General features: G+C 39.5%; 1 protein-coding gene and 1 pseudogene across 1 annotated transcript in view; both read left to right on the forward strand.

Annotated features, from left to right (window-relative positions):
- LOC138043798 (polycystin-1-related protein-like) overlaps positions 1-22,500 on the forward strand; it is a 91,299-nt gene that overhangs the window by 26,400 nt on the left and 42,399 nt on the right. Inside the window, exons 8-17 of the mRNA XM_068890255.1 lie at positions 1,029-1,180; positions 10,243-10,375; positions 10,494-10,586; positions 12,638-12,784; positions 13,104-13,300; positions 15,949-16,173; positions 16,700-17,603; positions 19,820-19,958; positions 20,567-20,681; positions 22,430-22,500. The exon at positions 22,430-22,500 is cut by the window's right edge and continues 31 nt beyond it. Of these exons, the coding sequence (XP_068746356.1) occupies positions 1,029-1,180; positions 10,243-10,375; positions 10,494-10,586; positions 12,638-12,784; positions 13,104-13,300; positions 15,949-16,173; positions 16,700-17,603; positions 19,820-19,958; positions 20,567-20,681; positions 22,430-22,500 (2,176 nt within the window). The remainder of the gene's footprint in view (positions 1-1,028; positions 1,181-10,242; positions 10,376-10,493; positions 10,587-12,637; positions 12,785-13,103; positions 13,301-15,948; positions 16,174-16,699; positions 17,604-19,819; positions 19,959-20,566; positions 20,682-22,429) is intronic.
- LOC138043835 (uncharacterized) lies at positions 5,596-8,077 on the forward strand (annotated as a pseudogene).

Here is a 22,500-nt window from a genome sequence, read left to right on the forward strand (position 1 = left end):
GTTGCAAAGGTTTTAAAACCTCAACTTCACTAATGCTGGAAGTAATGCATGACATATTACATTTGCGTTGCCTGCGCAATAACGTTGTGCACTAGCAATTAGTGCCAATGTCCTTAATGTATTGTTGTGCCAAATACCATCACAGTGATGATCACTTTCACTAGTACTCTGCAGTTCAAATATGAAAATTTCGTAATTATGATCTTTTTATCGTGCATATTTTCACCTATTTATGGAATTCAAGACAGACTTACAAGTGACTACAATCATGGTCAAAAGTTGTTGGGAAGGTTGCGGGCATCAGCTCACTTCAGACCCAATTAAATTTTTCTAACTATTGGCTGAAGTATTTGGGAAATACCATGCTCTTGTGGCCCCCCTCCCCCATATTCAATGTTGGAGTTCTTCAGGTAAGAAAAGTCACCATTTTTTCCCTGGAAAATCCAACATTGAAAATGGGGAGGGGGGTATCTGTAAAATGAAGTTACCTTCCCAACACTTTTGTCCATGATTGTAGCTCCTAGATGGCTTGGTAGCTTAAAATGGTAGAGCAAGTTCAGCACAATTCACAGTCGTGGGTTTGAGTCCTGTTCAAGTCTGTATTTTTTTAGATTTCTTTTGTGATTGCTGAAGTTGCTTTATGCTATGATGAAATGTGCTTAGTTGACCACTCCTTACAAGGGCTTTTCAGCATCAACCAGCTCCATGGGATTGGACCGAATGCATGTGAAGGCGCCCATGGCTGCCACCATACGATCCATGTGTGATCTCGGAGCACCGCAAACCCAGCCAAGTGTAATTGACTGGGAGTTGATTTTGAGGAGGGAGGAAAACCGGAGTACACGGAGAAAAACCCTCGGAGTCAGGTTGAGATCGACTGAAACTCAGCCCACATACGACAAGAGCCCAGAGTTGAACCTGACTTCCCTTAACTTTCACCAACACCTGTAGTATACACTGTACATGTTGCTTTCAACAGTGGCATAGGCCATTTTTAGGTCACTCACTGTTTTGTGTACATTTAACAGCTTTCTATCCATCATCAGTCCCATGGAGGGAAGCAGATCCAGTTTGTTGCACACTTAGTCACTGGGACAAATGTCATTTTCAACTGGAAATTTGGAGATGGATCACAGGACGTAAAGACCACATCGAGCGATGTTTACCATACTTTTACAAAGTAAGAGCTTAACATGAAACCATACACTGTAGCTACTGAAGCTTTTAAGTGGGTAAGGGCCAATCGTGCCCCAACAGTGCCCCAACGCTTTTTTTGTTTTGCCTTAAGCTTGGGAAGATACATGCCAGGGTGGTAAAGTAAAAGCTACAATTGTAGTTTATGGCATGAAGCTATAGTAGAGGCTTGTTGTTACAGGTTATACTTCCCTTGATGACCACTTGGTTACTGCTTCTAAGTGATAGTACAGATTTGACTCTACATTGTTAGGAAAACACTGATTATTTTTAGGCATGTCCCCATTCAATTAATCCTCAGTGGGGTGCTATACCATTATAGGGTCATGAGTCACCCTCTCACCAAAGAGCTCGAATAATGTACGACAAAAGATAACTGTTTGCTTTAGCAATCAAGGTAGTCAACCATAGGTGATTATTGGAGAACAGCAGTTTATTGATCAAATCAGATGAAACCTTCAATATTCTGCTCCAGAGAGTTGCACTCTCAATTATTTTCATGACTGTAACAAGTGTCCTGTTATTATCTTGAACCCACTGACTGCTGAACATCCCCTCCCCTTTCCCACTAACAAGTAAAACTGTCTGGCGTTAGACAAAATAAAATTATTGAAAATGCCGGACCGTTTCGCCAACGTAGAAGGCATTACAGCCCCAACATGTAAACTTGTAAACCACACTTGAATGGAGCCCTCCAGGGATAGGGTCCGGCAATTTTCCACATGTGTGAAGGAGCATTTAACCAGTGATAGGGCCTCTCACATTTTCAAACATCTGCAGAATTGTGAACATTGTCACGCCTCGTGTTCAGCAGATTGTTTTCAACTTAAGATAAAAGAGGCTATTCATATTCAGAGAGAACAATCCTCTTTGAATCAACAATTACACCATGTCAGCCTTAAACGATCTTTTTGATTCCCACATTTTCTCGCTATACTTCATTACGTTGTTACTATTTTTCACATTAGCATGTTCTATTTATTATAAATACAGCTTCCATCACTTTGTATCTGACTAACTGAGGAAACATGTTTTATGAACTCAAAGGTTTCGTCGTTTTCTTAAAGTTCTTTACTTGTCTGCTACTGTCAAGACCATTAATTATTTTGTATCCCCCAAGTGGGTTAAGGGGATACTGAAGACGCTTCCATGTATAGCCGGTAGCTTTAGACACAAGTTATATTAAAGTTGCAAGGGAAAGACTTTATCAGATGCTTATCAAAATCAGCATGCATTTAGTCCTGGACATATCTACCATACCCAGCAGGTGAACTCTAAAAGCAAGAGGTAATATGAAGGGATCAAGCATCTCTAAATTAATATCGCAAATTTCCCTTCCCGTGTAAATATCGGCATTTTTCGTTTCCAATGAGAAAAGAGCAGAACTCAAGAATTTCTGTTCCAAGGTTTCTTACTTCTGATGCAGTCGGAGAATCCAGATTTTCTGATTACTGACTACTTTATAAAGTTGAGGTTCCATGTTGCCTTTTTACTGGGTTGCCAAACCCAGTCGGAAAATGGGTAGATTTCCGTTTTATTTTTTTTAGTATTTTTTTCCGTGTCGGTAAAAGTCTTGCTGTCACTCCCCTGCTAAGTGATGTCTTTGTGCATAGAGTCTTCTGTGCGTATTTTGTTAGGTTTGAGGGGGCTGGGGTAATGCGCAGCTTGCTCTGCACAATTAACCTGTAATGGCGTCGGAAGTCATTGTAACGGGAATGGTGTTTTAGTACATCTTTAAAGAAAATATACCCATATGGAACTCAAGAATGGAACGTCAAGACAGGCGGTGAAACATAAAGATCTGGAATCTTAAAAGCGACGAGTAATGGACTTCGACAGCGTGAATCTTTCGCCCGTCGAGCCGAAATCAAAATGAGCTGTACTTTTAATATTTCGCCAAGGTGGTGTTACGTACAACACTGAAACCAAATGGAAATTTCTCTGGTATCTTACGGGTGCAACAAAGACAGAGAAGGAATCGAACACCACAAGTAGATCTGTGATCTCTGTTGTGTCTCACAGTGTTTACTGAAGTCGCATCTATTTAAAGTTTGCCTGTTTGTCTGGCAAGTAACATTCATTTTGTACTCAACTCTGCAAAGGTTAAAAAAAATTGGAAATGTGACAGTGAAAAATTATTTGAATGAAAGCTTGTTGTCTCTTTTGTGCTTTATTATGTACGGTCAAGGTTCTTTCGAAAAGGGTTTGATGTGAACTGTCAGAAATTTATTTAATTGCATATGCTTTGTGATTGTGTGTTTCGCTTGCACGCACGCAACTGAAATAGGAAGGGTTTCTTGCCTCTTATAGCAAATATGTTGCTTGTTTCGATAAATGTTTCGCTGGAAAATATTTCTGTGAAATTTCCAGCTTTTGTAAATTTATCATGTTGTGTAATTTTCGAGCTTAGTAAATTTGCATACATGTGTTGAAATGTGATACGGGGAGAATTTATGTGGTAGCGCATAAGTCACGAAAATAAACAGGTCTGTTGGAAGCGTGCTTGAGTTTCAACAAAATGACCCTCAAAGTCGGCAAAAGATTGTGACGCTGATGAATAATAAAGTAGCCGCTATTACCAAAACGATGGAATTACCTGGTGATAAATAACCTTGTCTTGGAGAGTAAATTTTTGATTTTCCAAAAACAATGGTCAACCTCTGAGAGTTGGGCGATTGTGATCTTTGTGTTGAATTCGCACATTTCTTGTCATTTCTTAAATGTTTAATAGTTGAGTTCAGGTGTGCCATAAACGTTACCACATCATCTTTTCAACATTTTCCTTGAAGTTCAAGTGCAAAATTTGTGTCAGAAAGCGGTAATTCATAATTTTAAAAAAATCAAGTTTTGGTCACGTGACCAGTTACGGACTTTCTCATTTTAAGCAAGTGGTGCGGGTTTGAAAAACCAAATCACTATTATTTTGTTTAAGAGATGACCCACTAATAGTGTTTCGAAGGCAAAATCATGTAACTTTCATCTTCTTAAAAACGATGTCGCATGACGTCTTAGTGCAAGTGGCCTATTTTGTTACCGATGGCAAAATATTTTATCCTCGATCGACCGTCCTGAAACTTCCTTCTGCTCTTCTTAAAAACTGTGTATCCATATTTATTTACTTTTACATCAATAATTGTTTTGCATAAAGCAAGCTAACAAAATCTGTATCTTGCTTGGTTCGCATTTGATAGCATTAAAATATAATTTTCGGTCCTATGCTTCTGTTACTGAGTGATATATTTCTTAGGTCGCCCATCCAGTTACTAACCCTGCCGGATAGGGATAAAATTCACCTTTCAAGTTTTCCCTGCTTATGTTGTACTTTGAAAAATTTATTTACTATCCTGAATAATAATTTGTTATAATTTTAAAACATTTGCAAGCAGCCATAAATGCATGTGCTTTCTCGCCTGTTTATTGATTCAATCGACCGCCAAAAGTATTTACACACTGATTAATGTAACCTTGGCCATGTAAAGTCACAGAAATAGAAATAAATTGTTTCGTTTCGCAATAGTAGAGATTGTTGTCGGATTCGTGACTTGCACATGTGTTCATGGCTGCAGAGATAAACAACGAGGCGTGTTCTTTTACCATGAAAACATTATTGTTTTCTCTCAAAAAAGTACTGTATTAAAGGGGAACTTAAGCATATTTTAAGAGAATTTCATATCAATAATTATATTACCTGGAGTATCTTGGTTGGCGTGAATCTTACCCACGCGAAATAATTTTATTGAAAAATTGATCCAAAGTTTGGTGAATGACCCGCCATTTTGATTTTGGAGTGCGGTAGCTGAAACCGTCAGTGGAACGTAGACTGATGTCATATTGTGAAACACAATTGTGCGTATGTAGCTCAGCTCATAAGATATTTATTTAGTAATCTTGCTGTGGAATAGTGATAATGGTCCACTGCTGCGTGCCTGGTTGTATTAACCATTCATTTAAGACGTGTAATATAAGTTACCATTGCATTCCCAACGATGAAGGATTACAAAGAGCCTGGTTAGTGAGGATCAGACGAGATAACCTTCCTCCATTACAAAATTGTTATGTGTGCAGAGAACCTTTTACCGATGATTGCTTTTAAACGGACTTGAAAGCACACTTAATGCCCGAGCTAAAAGTGAAAAGATGTCTTAAACGTGATGCAATACCTTCAGTGTTTTCTTTTCGGCCTGAACGGAAGAAACCAAGAATAATCCCCTGATGGTGCTAACCCTGGCCCTTCTGGTCACAGTAGCCATGTAAAAGATGAAAAGAAAAAAAATATCTGGGGGAATTTACCCTGGCTCTGGACCAGTTGATTGTGATAAATCCGATGAAAAGAAACAAGAATCTGAAGAAACTATAAACACTGACAGTAAACCAAAGAAACTTAATACCTTGTTTGAACAAGTCTATCCATCAGATGAGGAGTCCACCATTGTTGTCTCCCTTGGCTGTTTATGACGATGATGATGAGGAATACAAGTGTGAAATGACTGACAATGCAGGTTCATCTTCGCATGATACAGATTATGAAGCATCGACTCACTGATGCTGTATTTCCGCACAATCTCAGAGTTGTTCTGGACAGCCTCTGCTTTGGCAATTACTTTAAGTTTGAATGCAAGATTGTACAATATGCAATGAGCTTTTGGCATGATAGTGGATTGAATTTGAACGACTATTGACACAGGATTGTTAAAAACTGATTTCTGAACTCAGGATGTTTCGCTTAGGTCACGAATTGACTTTTATCCGCACAAACGGATCACATTAAATTCATCTTTACTGTGATTTGCTGTTATCATCAATTGTATTATGGCAGAAACCTATAAGGGTTGAAACGTGTAACGGCCCCTTGTGTGCTGGGAAACAAGCTTCCGAATATTCAATTTGCTAAGTACCATATTTGGAACAACAAGAGCTAGGGGTTTCCAAATATGGTACTTAGCACTGAAACATTCAACCAATCAGTTCGCACTGAATATTCGGAAGCTGTGAACGCGCGTTACACGTTTCAACCCTTATGGGTTTCTGATTATGGTACATAACCATTCAATGTTTTCGGAGAGGAAAGCTTTCCCTAAATATTCATCACGTTTTTCTTTTCATTTCAACTGCCCGTAACTTTTAAGAAAAACTGATCTTTCAGTATATAATGATTACAAGTTATTTTGATGAGGTCTGAAACGTCTCGTGAAAAGGGTTTCGGCTTATAGCTGGAAGTTTTTCATTTTCATCTCACCAAAAATAAGCATACGAAGTTTAGGGCCTCGGCGTATAGCCGGGCTCGCTGGGCTTACAGCCGATAAAATACGGTAGACTCAGAAGAACACCCTGAGCGAAAATTCCTGGTTTTTGAGTCCTGCCTAAAGTTACTTCTAAAAGTCTGTTCAAAATGTGGGCGAACCATTTTTGAATCCACCAAAACAACTAGTGGCAGTTTGTTTTCGGTGAAAATGCTGTGTGTCAATAACCATCTGACTTGCTGGAATTCACAGCCACTGATAAAAAATATTGCAGCAGGTAATGTACTATCCTCAGCTGCCATTCTGTTTAGTGGTGATACATTTTCTCATATTTCCCAGTTTGCATCCTTTCTGAATTTGAAGTTCTTCAGCCTTACCATATATTTTACAATATTATACAAAACAAGTATTCGTTTCCTGTGGTAAACAAAGCCTGGAAAGAGGAAAGAAGTATTAGATGAAGTTAAAAGCAATGGGCGAGACAATTTGATTGCATGGGGATGGAAGGTGTGACAGTGTAGGTCACAATGCCAAATATTATACGTACACAAGGATGGGTAATTGTGAAGAAGAGCTCCCCAAAAAACCTGTCGGCCGACTGTCGGTCAACTGTCGCCCCACAGTCGGCCGACTGTTGCCCAACTGTCGGCCGACTGTTGGCCAACTGTTGGCTGACAGTCGGCCAACTGTCGGCTGACTGTCGGCCGACAGTTGGGCAACAGTCGGCCGACTGTCGGCCAACAGTTTGTGTTATGTTTGAGGCCAAAGTGTCGGCCGACTGTCGGCCAACAGTCGGTGACCTGTTGGCAACCTGTCGGTAACGTGTCGGTAACCTGTCGGCGGGGCATTTACTTGTCTATTGCTTCTAAACTACGCAAAAAGAGTTAAAGGCAGTTCATAACGATACCTTGAGCAGCACTTATACTACTAATATGGCTTTTGTCCACTGTTTTAGCGTTGGTTAGCGTTACTTGCCCACGTTGTTACCTATTCATTTATCCGCCATGCACAAGGTTAACATCATTGCTACATACGATTAAATTATCTTCCAATGTGATTCTTAGATTGTCTGGTGTGTTGTAAATTACGCAAGTGACATATCCTATATGCATCTGATAACAACTGATAACAGTATTTTACATAATTTCAACTTTGCCGTCGATCGGTAAGTACGTGAAGGCTGGCGAGTCATACATCACCATTACGGAATGTTATGTCATGTTAACTGCTCATTTTTACCACAATTTTTCTTTTTTCTTAACCTGTCGGTTAGCTGTCGGTAGACTGTCGGTAACCTGTCGGTCAACTGTCGGCCGACAGTTGACCGACAGTCGGCCGACAGGTTTTTTGGGGAGCTCTTCTTCACAATCACCCAAGGATGACAGATGAAGGAAAGGTGGCAGCAATCAATGTTGTACGGGTAACAGAGGTACCTTTGTCTAATGCAATGGAAAAGGAAGGGTTCAAGAGCTTCATTCAAGACCTTGCCAGAGAAGATGTCTCCATTATGAGAATTGCCACAGACCACCATACTTCCATCTCAAGTTCCATGAAAAAGGACCATGGTGAAATCGACCACCAGTATGATGTTTAGCATTTGTCAAAGTGGATCATAAAAAAACTTTCCAAGAAGGCTAAAGTGAAAGGGTGTGAAGATCTCCTTCCATGGATCCGTTCAGTCTCGAACCACATGTGGTGGTGTTCTGCAACATGTGATGGGAATGCTGAAGTGCTGAAAGAAAAGTGGAAGTCATTCCTGTTTCATGTGACAAACACACACAAGTGGAATGGCTACATCCACTTCCATGAGTGTTGCCATCCAAGACTGACCAGTGCTCAGATCATGAAAAAGAAGTGGCTGAAAGCCTGATACCCCTGCCTATATTGCCCTTGAGGAGGTGGTGCTCAACAAGAAAATCTTGAAAGACATTGAGAAGCTGACTGAATTTTGCCACACTGGAGAGCTTGAGGTTTATCACTCTGAATATTTGAAGTACTGCCCAAAGCGTGAGCATTTTTCACACAAAGGCATGCTGGCACGTGCACAACTCATAGCACTCGATCACAACTATAATTGTTTTCCCACTTCCCCCTCCAAAACAAAAATATATATATTTGTACCATGAGGTGACAGAAAGAAAATCATTTCCTGTTTTTATAAACAGTAGAGCATGCATTTTAATCTTTGTTTCTTTGTGGGACTTTCCCTAGAAAAATTGGATAATTTGTTTACATAACATCAATGGCTTGAGATGACTGTAGATGTGCTTATGGTTAATATCATTTTCCACTTGTACACCTAAAGTAAATAAGCTTTGTTTGACTTGGATTTATTGCACAGTAAAAGTGTAAGAACCTACCCCAAACTTTTCAGGTTACCTTAGAAGGTTCTTTATTAATTAATGTCTGAAAATCTGGACTAGTTAGCTATGCAACATGTTCTGTCAGTAAGACTCTCTTTATAGATTAAAAGGTGGCTGCTTTCGTTGAAAGATAGCAGAATCTAATATGAAATTACAATATTTTTGCATTCTGGTTGCGATAGAAACAGTTTTTAATGCGCTTTTCTCTGATTTCCCAACAAGAACCAGATCCATTTGCAAGCTCAAACACTGCTCAGGGTGTCAGCACAAACAAATCAAACATACAGGTTACCACTACTAACTAAATTAAAAGTTAATTATTTGTTTCGTATCAGAGATAGCGATGACAATCATTGCTTTTTTAAAAAAGTAGGTTAGCTTAAAAAATTAATTATGTTTCATAATCTTGTTGCGGTTCCACCAAACATGTAGTACCAGTATATTACGTTGTTGATAGGAACAGGGATTCAATATAATTACAGAATCTCATGATCAGTATACTCAACTTTACTACCAGAGGGTGATTTTAAACTGGATTAGTAACATCTAAAATATAGCATAGCAGTGGATATTGCCTCTTTAAATGGTTGTGAGATCACAATAGCTATGAATAAAACGAACAAATACATACAAGTGTGATTTTATTTTTATTCTGTTTTTATTGTTTGTTTACAGTTCAAAGCCCGTGAGCGTTTGATCTTCACAGCATTTCCAAAACATCAAACATGGTTTAATTCATGGATTTCCAATACAAAAATTTTTGTTGTCATGTTGATGCTCCCCTTCTAATTCTCCTTCTTCGATCTTCCACACTTTCTTTGCTGGAAGAAAACTGTGGTTCGAACTGGTACGGCCGAATCACATTTTCAGGCATATTTTCATCATCAATAGAAAGACTTGATTGAGATGAATGTGAAGAGGTTTCGTCATCAGACATTTCGAAGCAACTGGAACTAAACTAGCTTAATATACTCACTTCTGCAAGCTCGCAAGACTTCTCAAGCAAAACAAAAGCGGCGCGTAAGCCCTTCGCTTGACGTGTGTGGTCCACAATACGGTGTCAATGGGTTTCTCACCCAAGGCTACAACAATATCACTGTTTAGTCTTCCCAGCCAATTACATCTAGGCTCAACTGACAGTCAACCAATAACATCACGAATAAGTTGACCAATGACATCTACAAGCGGAGTTCTTACAGTATCTACTGACGTTACACAAATCACTTGACTCTGAAGATGACTTCCGCTCAGGTTGTCGAAACGTCAGTCAATGTCATCTCAAACAGTCCTTCTCAGGACTACACTCACCCGGACAATCGGACTTTACTTAATGATATGACTCCTGGGTTCAAACCATTTACAATAATTTTGTAACATCGTTATTATAAATTATATGGATTTGGCTACCAGTATGAGCGTAACAGCAAGTGTCCATCTCTTCACAGGGATGGGGAGTTTGATGTTACTTTGATTGCTAGTAATGCCATTGCTGAAGAGACGGCATCTATCACTGTTTATGTTTCTGATGTGCCTGAATGCTTTGCCCCTGAAGTTTTTATAGCTGGAGATATGACAGAGGTAAAGTTGATCTTCAGTTGTCCTTTTCACTTGTATGAATGGCGTGGGCATTAAACCTGTGCATACTGACTTACTATCATCTAGTCTGACTTTTGACTCCCCAAATTATATTGTGTAGGTGTATCGTTCCCAAGAAATGCGTTTGGAACCCAATGTAATTATGAACTTGTCCAGCAGTATGGTGGTAAAGGAACTGCATTATTTGTGGAAGGTGAGTTACGTTTATCTACTCCTACAGTACACTGGTACCCATAAAGAGATAAAGAGCATAATTTACCCTATGTGACAGTACAGCCCAAAAATAATGCACGCACAAGAAGTTCTTGTGCCGCAAGAACTTGCAAGCTGGCACAAGAAGTAAAAGTGCCATGTTTTTGCGGTTTACCCACAAGAACATTCAAAGTGCAAGAAGTCGGGAAGCTTTCTGCAAGAAGTTATCGGTCTTTGCCATAAACTAGCCCAGACCAAGGGACTTTAGAATACAAATAGCATCATCCACGTGTACATACTGGAGGGGAGGGTATAGGGATCCCTAGGGATGTGGTCATTGATGCTGTCCCCTTCAGGGTAAGAAAAGTGATTAATGGTGCACCATTTTGAGGAGTATTTCTTAAGGACCATGACTACGGGGTGACATTGCAAATTTGGGAGGGAAGGGGAATTAAAGGGACCCACTACGCAACCCAGATATATTTCCTTGACTAGATTTGACATGACAACATCGGGATTTTGTGTGGTGGAAATGAGATCACAGGAAACCCTGGGTTGGTGAGGGCCTGTGTATCCAGCATGTGTACCAAAATGAAGGGGAAAAGGAAGGAAAGAAAAAGAAGGGAACTTTATTTAAGTGTCTAGTCGATTTAGCACTGGATCACTAATTGGGGATACTGTAAAGTGAAATTAACAATCAATGCAAATCAAGTCAAATGTTGGTTTTTGAGGAGAAGGGAAACCGGAGTACCCAGAGAAAACCTCTTGTTACCCATGTGTGACGCTGAGTCTAGGAATCGAACCCTGACAAGACAGTGTGGCTTAGCAAGGCCAGAGAATATGACAGTCCAGAGTTCTGGGTCAACCTGGTCCCAGCTGATACAAGGGTTGTAACCGGCCCTGTGATGGAACTGCTATAAAATATTTGTAGGCAAAGAATGTTAACCCCTTAAATTTGGTAGCTGCTGTGCTGATTATCTGTTGATATTTAAGGAGCTCAAGGGAGTGCTGAGGATACAAGGTGACGGGAAGTAGCATAATTATATGAGGTATAGGTGTCCAAGCATTTGTGGAAAGTGTTGATGACAGGCTTGCGTTTGCCAACCATTGTCAGAGGGGAAGTGGGGCCTGCAATTGAGTCATCAAGACGAAGCTTGATTTTGGGAGCCTCGGGTTGACTTAAAGAAGTGGGGAGCAACAAGGAAAAGTCAGTGTACTCACCCCGCAATATTTTGTCCTCCAAGGTGTTATCCAGAGGACGCTGGAGCCCCAAAGGCATTGCAACTCCCTGTCGACATGGTAGTGGGGTAGTTGTGGTGAATGGCGCAGAACTTTTTAGGGTTTCAAGGGTGAAAAACAAGCAGTTGGGAAGGGCTTGCTGTAGTGACTGGCGAACTGTTTCTATAGTATGGCTGCGATCTGAGCATCCGTGCGAAAAGAAAGAGGAATTATAATAATCCATAAAAAGCCATCTACCATGCCACTATAATGTTTTACAAAACGATATTGTGTAGAAGACTCATCTACATCTACATGTTCCAGCACTTGGCAAAATCCCTTTTTAACTTATGCCGGTTTCTGCTTCAGTGGCCTCATGCACCGTAAGCCTTTTTAGAGACATCAGTGTCAAGCTGGCCACTTCTGCTGGAGAGAACAGGACAGCCACAACACCGGGGACTACATCCAGATCCCTACTCTTATTGAATACACTGTAGTGTGTGGGTTCTTTATGTCCCACAGGGAACTTATGAACATGTAGAAGGTATTTGTGAGACAGGGCCTGCGGTTTATAGTCCTTACCTGAGAGGACTTGATAGTCTAACCATTTGCAAATACAAAGGCAGCACTTTCTCCTCAGTTATTTTAAGATCCTGATTGTTGATCCGGCCGGGGTTCAACCCCGTGACCTCCTGCATGACAGCCTGATGCTCAACCAACTGAGCCACTGGTGCAATGCAATGCATGTCTGCTTTTGTAGACATGCATGCACTCTACATTCTTATAATTTTAAGTCTTTTCCATTTTACTAGTTTTTCTTTTCATTCATTTCAGGTAAAGAGGGTTGATGATGGTGATGGTGGTGGTAATGTTGATGATGATGATGATGATGATGATGATGATGATATCGATTTCACAAAGCGAGTGCTCATCTTTCCTCCACGAACACTGGTGTATGGAAATTATGAAATCCAATTAGAGGTACAGTAGTTGTGTTACTGGTGTAAGAAATCCAGGACTGTCATTTCATACCCCCTTAATTTCGAAAAGCAAGATTAATCACTCACTGTCCCCATTAACCCTTTGACATCCAAACCGGCCTAAACCGGCCAGACTTAGTATTTTACTCTGTCCCCATTAAGTAGTTAACACTTTAAAGTCAATGTTTTTTACCATCTATGCAATTCAGAATTTCTTGCCTATTTGAAATGTGTGGGAGATGACCCTGGAGAACTTTTGTATGGAAAATGACCATATTAGACTGAGATCAAAATATAATTTGGTAAAAATGAATTTTCAGGTAACAATTATTATTGCTGGCAAAGGGAGGCATGTGTCATCTAAGAACACAAGGCAGGTTAAGGTCACAAAAAGTCCTTTGGTCGCAGTGATAAGTGGTGGATCAGAAAGAACCATTGGGAAAAAGAATGGGAGGATAACCTTGAATGCCTCATCCTCCCATGACCCGGATTACCCAGATGAAAATCATAAACTTCAGTGAGTGATTTCTGTAACATGCACTTCATACGCTTTTGTAAGTTAATTTTGATAATTCATTAATGTACATGGAACACAAGTCATAAGCCCAACAAATTTTTTTTCTCCTGACAGATGTACAGTAGCTTATTCTAGCTTACCGATGTAAGAATGTGGCATCTATGCCACTTATGTCATTGGCTTGGAAATATTTGACCTTAAGAGTTTTTTAAGGTTTCTTTGGTTAATCGCTTTACTCCCTAAACACAGCTTCCTGATTTTACCTCAAGTACATGCATGCTCTGATTGGCAGATTTAGCAGGCCTTATTCCAGAGCATCACCTGCTTGACTTTGAGGTCTGCTACCTGCTTGATTTGATTACCAAAAAAAATTTAAAATTAACTGGCTTACCTTTTTCTCAAGCTCTACTGAGCCCTTTTTCCGCTTTAATCTATGACCATATTATTATTAGTGGAACTGCAAAAAATGGTGGCATAACTCAATACTTCCCTGTCTGTGCACTGGGCTTCTGATAGGATGTGGAAAAAAATTAAAGATTATGCGGAAAATTTTGGCCATATTATGCGTAAACATGCGTTGATTATGCGGAAATTACACCGGATTATGCGGAAATTTGAACATTTATAGAACTAATAATAATAGGCCCGTCCAATGTATATACATGCTTATGGTAAATCAGGACTCGAAATTGCGACCAATTCAGTCACTTTTTCCCTTTGCGATTAAGACATCTGGCCGAGTCGCCAATTTGCGACCAGCATTCACGGTTAAAATAAAAGGGTTAGTAATCGGCATTTTGCCAAAACGTTTGCTAAAAGAAATAAAGCGATAAAAAAATATTTTGTTCCTTGTCATGAATTTTGTTTCAATATGGAGATATGGAGCAAAATTTTGTTGTGGTTGAACCACGATCCATTCCCTCGATCATTCACCATTTTCAGCGGTTTTTTACACATATACGTATTGCAGGCTCTTTGTTTTGTACAACTTTACCAGAGTTACAAAATGATGCAATTTAATTTGCCACTATAACTTGCGGCTAAATTTCCACACCTTGTATCTTTTTTAAAAATTTCGAGCCTAGGGTATGTTATGAAAACAGTTTAACTAGAGTCCAGGCTCATTGCCGAAAAATGAGTGGAAACTGCTTACGAACTTTCATCTTGCGAATGAAATGGCGTTTTTTCTTCAATGTTCAGGAAAATAAGTGTTTCAAAATAGTCAATCTCTTTAGTTTTTGTGTTTGTGAGGGTGGTAAGCAGCTGCTTTATCACTAATATCAGGCATTTCTTCAGTTTTATGCGGAAAATATCGTAATTATGCGGAGGATGCGGACTTAAGGGAATTATGCGGATCTGCATCGCCGCATCCTGTCAGATGCCATGTCTGTGTTTATTTGAAAACGAGAAGACCTTTTAGATCTTGTAACTGCGCTTTGAAAATTTATCTCTTTCCTTTCTATAGTCACAATGTAGTGCACATTCCAAAGTAGTCCTTGATGATTCATTGATTACTGTAAACACAAAATCACCTGATCAATCTGTAGCACAACAACGACTACACATAAACTTATTGCACCATCATTTATAGCCATGCAATCTCTGATTGCACCATCAGCTGTAGCTGTTGTGAAATTTGTGATGACCTAATGGTCTTAATTAATCTGGAACTTTCTTCAGGATGTGTATGGGTATGGACGATACAATAATAACAGTATTCACAACTTACAGCTTTCTTTCTTAAAAGTCACTATTAAATTTAATTGTTTTTCGAGACAAGTAAAGGGCTAGCAAAGTAGTCACATGAGTCACATAATTCAAGAATTACCGGTACATTATTTATCCACACATTCCATGGATCGACACATTCCATGGATGACGTACACTGTAATGGCTTTTTATGTATTCAATACTCGCTTCAAATCAAGCACTTCAATAACACAAAAAGGCAATAATTATATTTTGTACTAAATGAAGAGTAGAATATTCATAAAATTTTAAGTAAATTAACATTTTAACAGCTTTTGGCAAATTAAGACGTAATCCGATACAAAATCGAGCAATTTCAGTTTTTAGTGGACAAAAATCTGGTACCAGAATAATTTTAAGTATCTTACAGTCTTTTTTACATTTCCTGAAAGCTAAAGATATAAATATTTGCCTGAAATAACACCGAAAACAATTTCCCATGGGAACGAGAAAAATTAAATTTCAACGTTCAGAGAAATTGTGCAAACACAGGTAAAATTTCATCATCAGTTTCATTTCACCAGTAGTTTCAAGTGTTTTTTTACGAAGTTCAACAGTTGTTTTTGACGTTTGGTGTTGATAGGAATTATTATTTTTGAGAAGATATTTAAAACAATCGTACAGAAGTTAACAATACAATGTTTATAATCTTGGTACAGGATTTTTGTCCACTTGTTACTCGAACCTCTGGTGGATTCCGTCTTAACATCATAAGTTGCGTGATTGGAAGTCCCACTGACTATATGGCAGAGGGGAAGTTTAAGTCTGCTCATTGACAAAACCAAAACAAAATAAATAAACAATGTGCAGAGCAAGAAGCACGGTCGGCCCATGGCCGCACGGTTAATGAGGCACCTGTTGACGAAAATCATGTTTGCTTTTCTTGTGTAAACAAACAGGTTTAAGTGGAAGTGCAGATCTCGTGGAAAGAGTACCTCTTGCTTCAAGGCATCAAGACTTCCTGAAATAGATTTTAATCAGAACATTCTGACCTTCGACCTTGACTGGCTGGTTGCAGGTGCTGCACCTCACTTTGAAGTTGCAGTCTCAAAACAAGATGATCCCTTAAGTTTTTCAGCTTTCCAGACTCTACGTATTGATGGTGATGATAACACAATGCATGTGTAAGTGTTCCCATTCATTGATATGGGGACATGGGTTGGGTTCAGTTCTCCTTCATCCACTTCATCAGATGAATTATTTTCATACAACCTTTAATTTAAGCATTATTACCAAGGCTGTTGCCTAACAGGAGCCCGGTAGCCTGGGGCTCTCAAAGAATAGCTCTGGGCGCCTTAATTTTTCACAGCAACACCTTTCACTTCATATGTTGGGCTCCTAAGTTCTCAGCCTTTAGCTCTGAGGGCCCCTTTAAAATTTTCTTAGGCAGCAGCCTTGATTACTATAATTAATTTTAACAGAAGTTTCTTTATGCCATTGTTCTACCTCCATTCTCTTCTGGTATACATAAATCTGTAAGTTAAGGCACTTTTTGAGCCTTCCATCTGAAATCTTTATTTTGCAATTAATTTCAGTTAAAGTTATCTCTTTTGTCTGAGTCTTGGTTTGGCTGGGGTTAAGACCATCTCTGACCTCCTACACCAGAGTCAATTCCCTTCTGACAGGTCTGCATCTGTTTCTTTTTTCCAGGTTTTCTGATTGTCTTCAATGTGAGAAAGGCCCGATAAATCCAAGCGAATCTTTGATCATCGGAGGCTCTTGTTTGTCCTGTCCTTTGGATAACCAACAAAAAATAAAATATAAGTGGAAAGTGTATGAGGGTGGTAACACAGCAAAAGGGAAGACACAGGATTGTCCAGAAGATAATCAAAATGGACCTAGTGGTGGTGGTGGTGGAACCACACCAAGTCAGGCACCAGTTATACCAATTACTAGTTCAGATTCTGAGGCAAGATTTTTCTGGGGATCAGTTTGTCTTGACCCTAAGCAAATCCTGGCCTCATCAGAATCTTCACAAGAGAATTCCACAGAGCCTAGGGAAAGGTGGGCAAGTGGACAAGGCAGTGGAACAGGAAACGGAACAGGTCACGGATCAGGATATGGAACAGGGCGTGGCACAGGTCGTGGCACAGGTCGTGGCACAGGTCGTGGCACAGGTCGTGGCACAGGTCGTGGCACAGGTCGTGGCACAAGTCGTGGAACAGGTTATGGAGAAGGAACAGGGCATGTGTCAGGAGATATGACTGGGCATAGTTCTGTGACACACAAAGACCATGAAGATGATAATAGGACCCGTCTACCTGAAGCCATTAACGATCCTAGATTACTTAGTTATCGACCATTAAGAGTTTCAAAAAGCCAAACAACCACTGGGCTTGGTAGGCCAAATTTTGTGCTGCGGGGTGGTTTTCTTAAGGATGGTCAAAACTATATGGTGGTATTTGAAGTTGAGGATAAGAAAACAGGGAAGAAGGGGACATCTTCTACCAAATTCAAAGCCAGTGATAGCCTTAAATGTGGTGATTGCAAGATTATGCCATCTGTGGGGGTCACATTGAAGACAACGTTTCAGTTGTTGTGTTCAAACTGGAAGGTAGGAGTTTTTGTGGAGAAAATAATTTTGACCTGTCAGTAATTAATTTTATGAATTTACAGTGCCACTGAAAGTATTGACCCCTTGAGATAAGCTAGGCAATAATTGATACATAGTGCATAGCGCTCATGCACCACTGCGATTCCTTTCAGAGTTTCTGGCAAAAAAAGTTCTTTTCTGTAATGTCCTTTAAATTGAAGTTGTTTAATGAAAAACACCTTGTCAAAATTTTCCTGCATCAGATTAACGCCCGCGTCGCCAGTGGAGGGTAGGTGCCCAGGAAGCCTGGGGGCTGAAACCGAAGTCACATCCCCAAGGCGCTAGAACACCCGACTGGCCTGCCCAACCCGCAACCAAGCCACGAGCCCCCCGCGCCAGGCCCCCATAAGGCACCCGTCACACTTGAGCCAGATAGCTCAGTGGAAACAAAAATAAAATAAAGAAAGAAAGAAAATACAAAAAAAAGAACCCAAAAAAAAAGAACAACACAAAAAAAAAGAATACAAAAAAAAAAGAACACACAAAAAAAGGAATACAAAAAAATAGAACAACACACACACACACAAAGAAAAAAGAATACAAAAAAAAAGGGGGGGATAGGGAGGGAACGCCGAGAACCACTAAACTCCTAATCCGACTTACAACGCCACGCCAACAGAGCAACAAACACGCTGCAAGCACATTGGACAACAATGCATGCGCTAAGCAGGAATACCGCTGAACCATGTTAGCCCCAGGGCTCCCACAACCTAAAGAGTGCGGCAAACGCTACAAAAAAACGCATAAAAATGCTAACAAACGCCTGCAAGGCGCTACTGACCGGACTAACTCCCGGTCGTGAACCATGTAACTATAACAAACGCTACAGAACGCACCAAAACGCTGAACAACGCTACCAGACGGCCAAGACACTAACAACCGCCTGCAAAACACTACTGACCAGAGTAGCTCCTAGTTGTTAACTATGTTAAATTTCATTTAACTATATTTAACTACATGTACATGGTGTTACTGCGGTTTGCTTTTCTGCACAGCATCTTTAAAATCTGGTCAATTTTTGGCATAACACATTTACATGTAGGTAAATATTCCTGCAACAGGGATAACTCTCAAGCTAAGTGTATATCCCTGTTAAATAAAGTGTTCTTTTATGTTGTTATGATACTTACATGTACATGTTTTACTGTAGTAGTTGTTGAAAGTTTCACATGTACTGTACTGGCTGCTTGCCTCTACCATACTTTGTTGGGTTTTGTTCTTATTGTGCTGTTATCTTGGAGTTACAGTAAGTGCAAATGTGTTGCAATCTTCAGTGTTCTCACCAGGCCTGTGCCCTTGTGGGATTCCCGCAAGAAAAATTGAAATGGTGCATTAAAAGCCATGCAAATGCGCCCACTTGGGCGGACAAGGATGCTACAAGCAAAACAGGCTTTTACTCTGAGTAAATTAGCAATGCCTTAATGGTCAAGCGACTACTACAGCTCTTTGCTTCTTCAACGGAATGGAAACAGTTTATGAAAGTATTCAAAGCCTTCAATTTTATTGACTTTTGCCATGCCTTCGTCAGCGTAGCACAGCTTTGACATCTTGGCTGCCATATTACGTAGATCAGGTAGGCACTTTGTGTAACAGATAATTTAGAGTGCCAGTCTCATGTGATTCGTCATGGGACAGAGAAAATTAGATTCATTCGCTCTGAAGTACCAAGGTTTTAAGAAAGTATAGAAGATCATCGAAACACTGGTGAAGAGGACTATGAAAAGGCCAACGTAGCAAGCAAAGATCAAAAAACTGTTTCACTGAAGAAAGACCATGTTTTTCGGAGTGAGTGGCTGTCAAAATAGTCATGGCTTGCCTATGATGCCGACAAAAAGATCATAACCTGTAAGATCTGTCTCGAGGCAAACAAATCAAATGCATTTACAATGTTGTCGAAGGGGCACCATTCCAAGAGTTCCAATTATAACATGCCTTGATTATATAGACAGAGAAGTCAGGAAAGACTTTTTCCTCCCTAGTCACAAAGTGCAAGTAACTTGTCCCACTTAAGCTCCTGCAGGGCCCCTGTTTTTCAGGAAAGAGGGCCTTGGGACTCCCTAAAACAAAATCCTGGTGAGAACACTGAATCTGTTGGACTTTTAAAGTGGCAATCTGTTGCATAATCAAAATGTAAAAGCAAATTGTTTTCATTTGGATGTTTTTACTTGTTATTGCAGAGTCGGCGACCAGTGCAGTACCATGTACATTACACCATCAAAGATTACAGTGTCAGGGGGCCATTTCTCATCTACTCTGGGTTCAAAGAAGTCATTACATTTGTGTTACCATCTGGGATGACTTTGTTCAATAGGACAAGTATGTACTGTATTTGTTATATTGATGATTCAAGACGAATTCTGTCAACCGATATTGTGATATCACTGAATTTTTTCCCCCAGCAGCGTACACTCTCATTGGTTACTTTGAGGTGACATGACATCTAACAATAAAGCTGTTTCCCACCAAAAGTCTCTGAGTGGGCAACAGTACAAAATCTATGACGTCAGAGGGTAATAGTGCACTGTTACTCGCGAATGTTGACCAATGACCGCCGTTGCTGTTGCTGTTGCATGTTTTTATTTTTGTGCTATATAACAAATCACTTAATGACTGGTCCCTCGGAAAACAGTTCATTTAGTTCCCTCGGGACCAGTCATTAAGTGTTTAATATTGCTCAATTATAATTAAACAATCAAAAAGTATTAATGAATTAATAATAATATTAGTAGTATTAGTAATAGTAATAGTAATTGATAATTATTGTTAATAATTAATTAATTATATTCTCATGAATTACAAACTCATCTTGCAAATAATAAATTATTGAAAGTAGATTATTATTGTAAATCATGCGAAGGATGGATGAGTGAATTTCATCAAAAGTGTGATGTAACTGTAAACTGGCTATAATATTGTCATTTCAGTTGAAGTACATGTGGCAGTAGCTGATGGACTCAGTGCAAACCGTTACTTTAAGCCACTCCAAGTGCAAGTGAAACCTCAAACAGCACCAGCAGGTGTCAGTATGGAAGACATCCTGTGAGTAAACTAATTTATAACCAGTGACAGCTCATACTTGTCCAGGAAGTAACCACTGTATAAGGATAAACTGATAAAATTATTACATCTGACACTTTGGAAGCCCAAATATTAAAATGCATGTTGTATTTAAGCTGATCTTTAACCCATTCTTCCCTAACACAGTCCCTCTTGGTGAGTAAAAATCATCTGGCATTAGACACAGTTAAATCTGTTAGTCTCACTTTCAGATGGGAAAGGGATACATTATTTAAACACCAATGAAATACCAAGTGAGCTTTCGCGCAAAAACATGATTATCTTCACACGTGAAAAGGTCACTGTTGCCATGGACCTGGTTGTTCAAAAGCCGATTGACGCTAATCCCAGATTAAAAATTAACCAAGAAGTTTATTTCTCTACTCTCTAATGCTGTTCAGCGCTTATATTTGGAAAAACTTTACATTAGAAGAAGTCACTCTTGAAAAACAAAAATAAGCTAAAGAAACCGTCACCAAAAAGTTGAAAACATGCAACAAATGTTTAGGCTAATCCTAGATTAACTTAATCGGCTTTCGAACAACCAGGCCATGGGTACATACAGCTGTAGGAAAGTCAAGCCTTTTGATGCCTTTTGTGAAATGATTTAGTATTTCATTGGTGTTTATAATTATAATAAATAGAATATTACATGGCCACATGGAGATACAAAATTTCACTTATTGGCTGCGCTCACTGGTGAAATATTTTTCAACGCTCAAAGAGAAATTTCGTATCTCTGCGCGCCCCTATAATATACTCTCTATATTGGATATCCATGTAGTTTTTGAGTGGGCCTACCTGTTGTTAAAACCCTTTCGCCCCTAAAGCAGCCCCCATTGACATGTAAAATCAGCTGGTGTTAGTATCACCCAACTAGTGGACTAATGCAAATCCTGCATTTTGATTGGCTACGCTGCTAGAGGACTATTAGTAATAGTCCTCGAGTAGTGAAAAGGGTGACACTTTCATTCGTTTTATTCCCAAATAAATATTTCTTCAACTTGCATTTGCTAACTTTGCTATTGCCTTTTCTGTCTGACTAGTTGGGTGATACTAAAACAATTAGACCATTCGCCCTCAAGGGCCACGATTCAATAGCCCATTCGGCTTTGCCTTATGGGCTATGGACCCTTGTTAATGAGTCACACTCAGACCGAAAAGGGTGAACACCTTTCTGGCATTAATAAGGCTAATCTGTTCAACAACCAGGAAATTTTATCTCAAAGTATCATTTAATTCCTGCCTTCGTACAGTGTATGAGCTGTCTCTTTGATTTTAGTAGGGATTTAATGCAGCAAAATTACATGTGGTCACTCATAAAAGAAGGGTTACACTGTTGTGAAGTTGGTGTATATATGTGTCATATTGCTCCTGGGGGTCATTTGTGATATATTATTATTTAATAATCCCAGCAGTCAGAAAACTGTACAGGATGTTTGCAAACTGCAAATCACTGCAGTCATTAATATGCCCCATAAAAGTAGTCTGGCATAATTATTATACTACCCCCACAATGGTGTTCATATTATTATTTTGATACATGTAGGATCAATTGAATGGAGAGTTTATGAGTGTAGGCAGCTACATGTAGTAGACAGGTTGAACTGCATAATTGCTTACATTTCGAAAATTGAACAATTGCATGCCCTCCTTGAAATTCCTAATACAGTAAGTACATGTATACAATATATACTAAGCAAAAATAATTTCATTCTTGCTTTACATAGTCTGAATGAGGTTGATGGTAGGAACCTGTCATTGCTACAAGTGGCTAGGGATGAACAAGGTGTACTGCAAT

This window comes from Montipora capricornis, chromosome 1 (genome assembly GCF_036669925.1).
Source record: "Montipora capricornis isolate CH-2021 chromosome 1, ASM3666992v2, whole genome shotgun sequence".
In the NCBI taxonomy this organism is placed as follows: Eukaryota; Metazoa; Cnidaria; class Anthozoa; order Scleractinia; family Acroporidae; genus Montipora; species Montipora capricornis.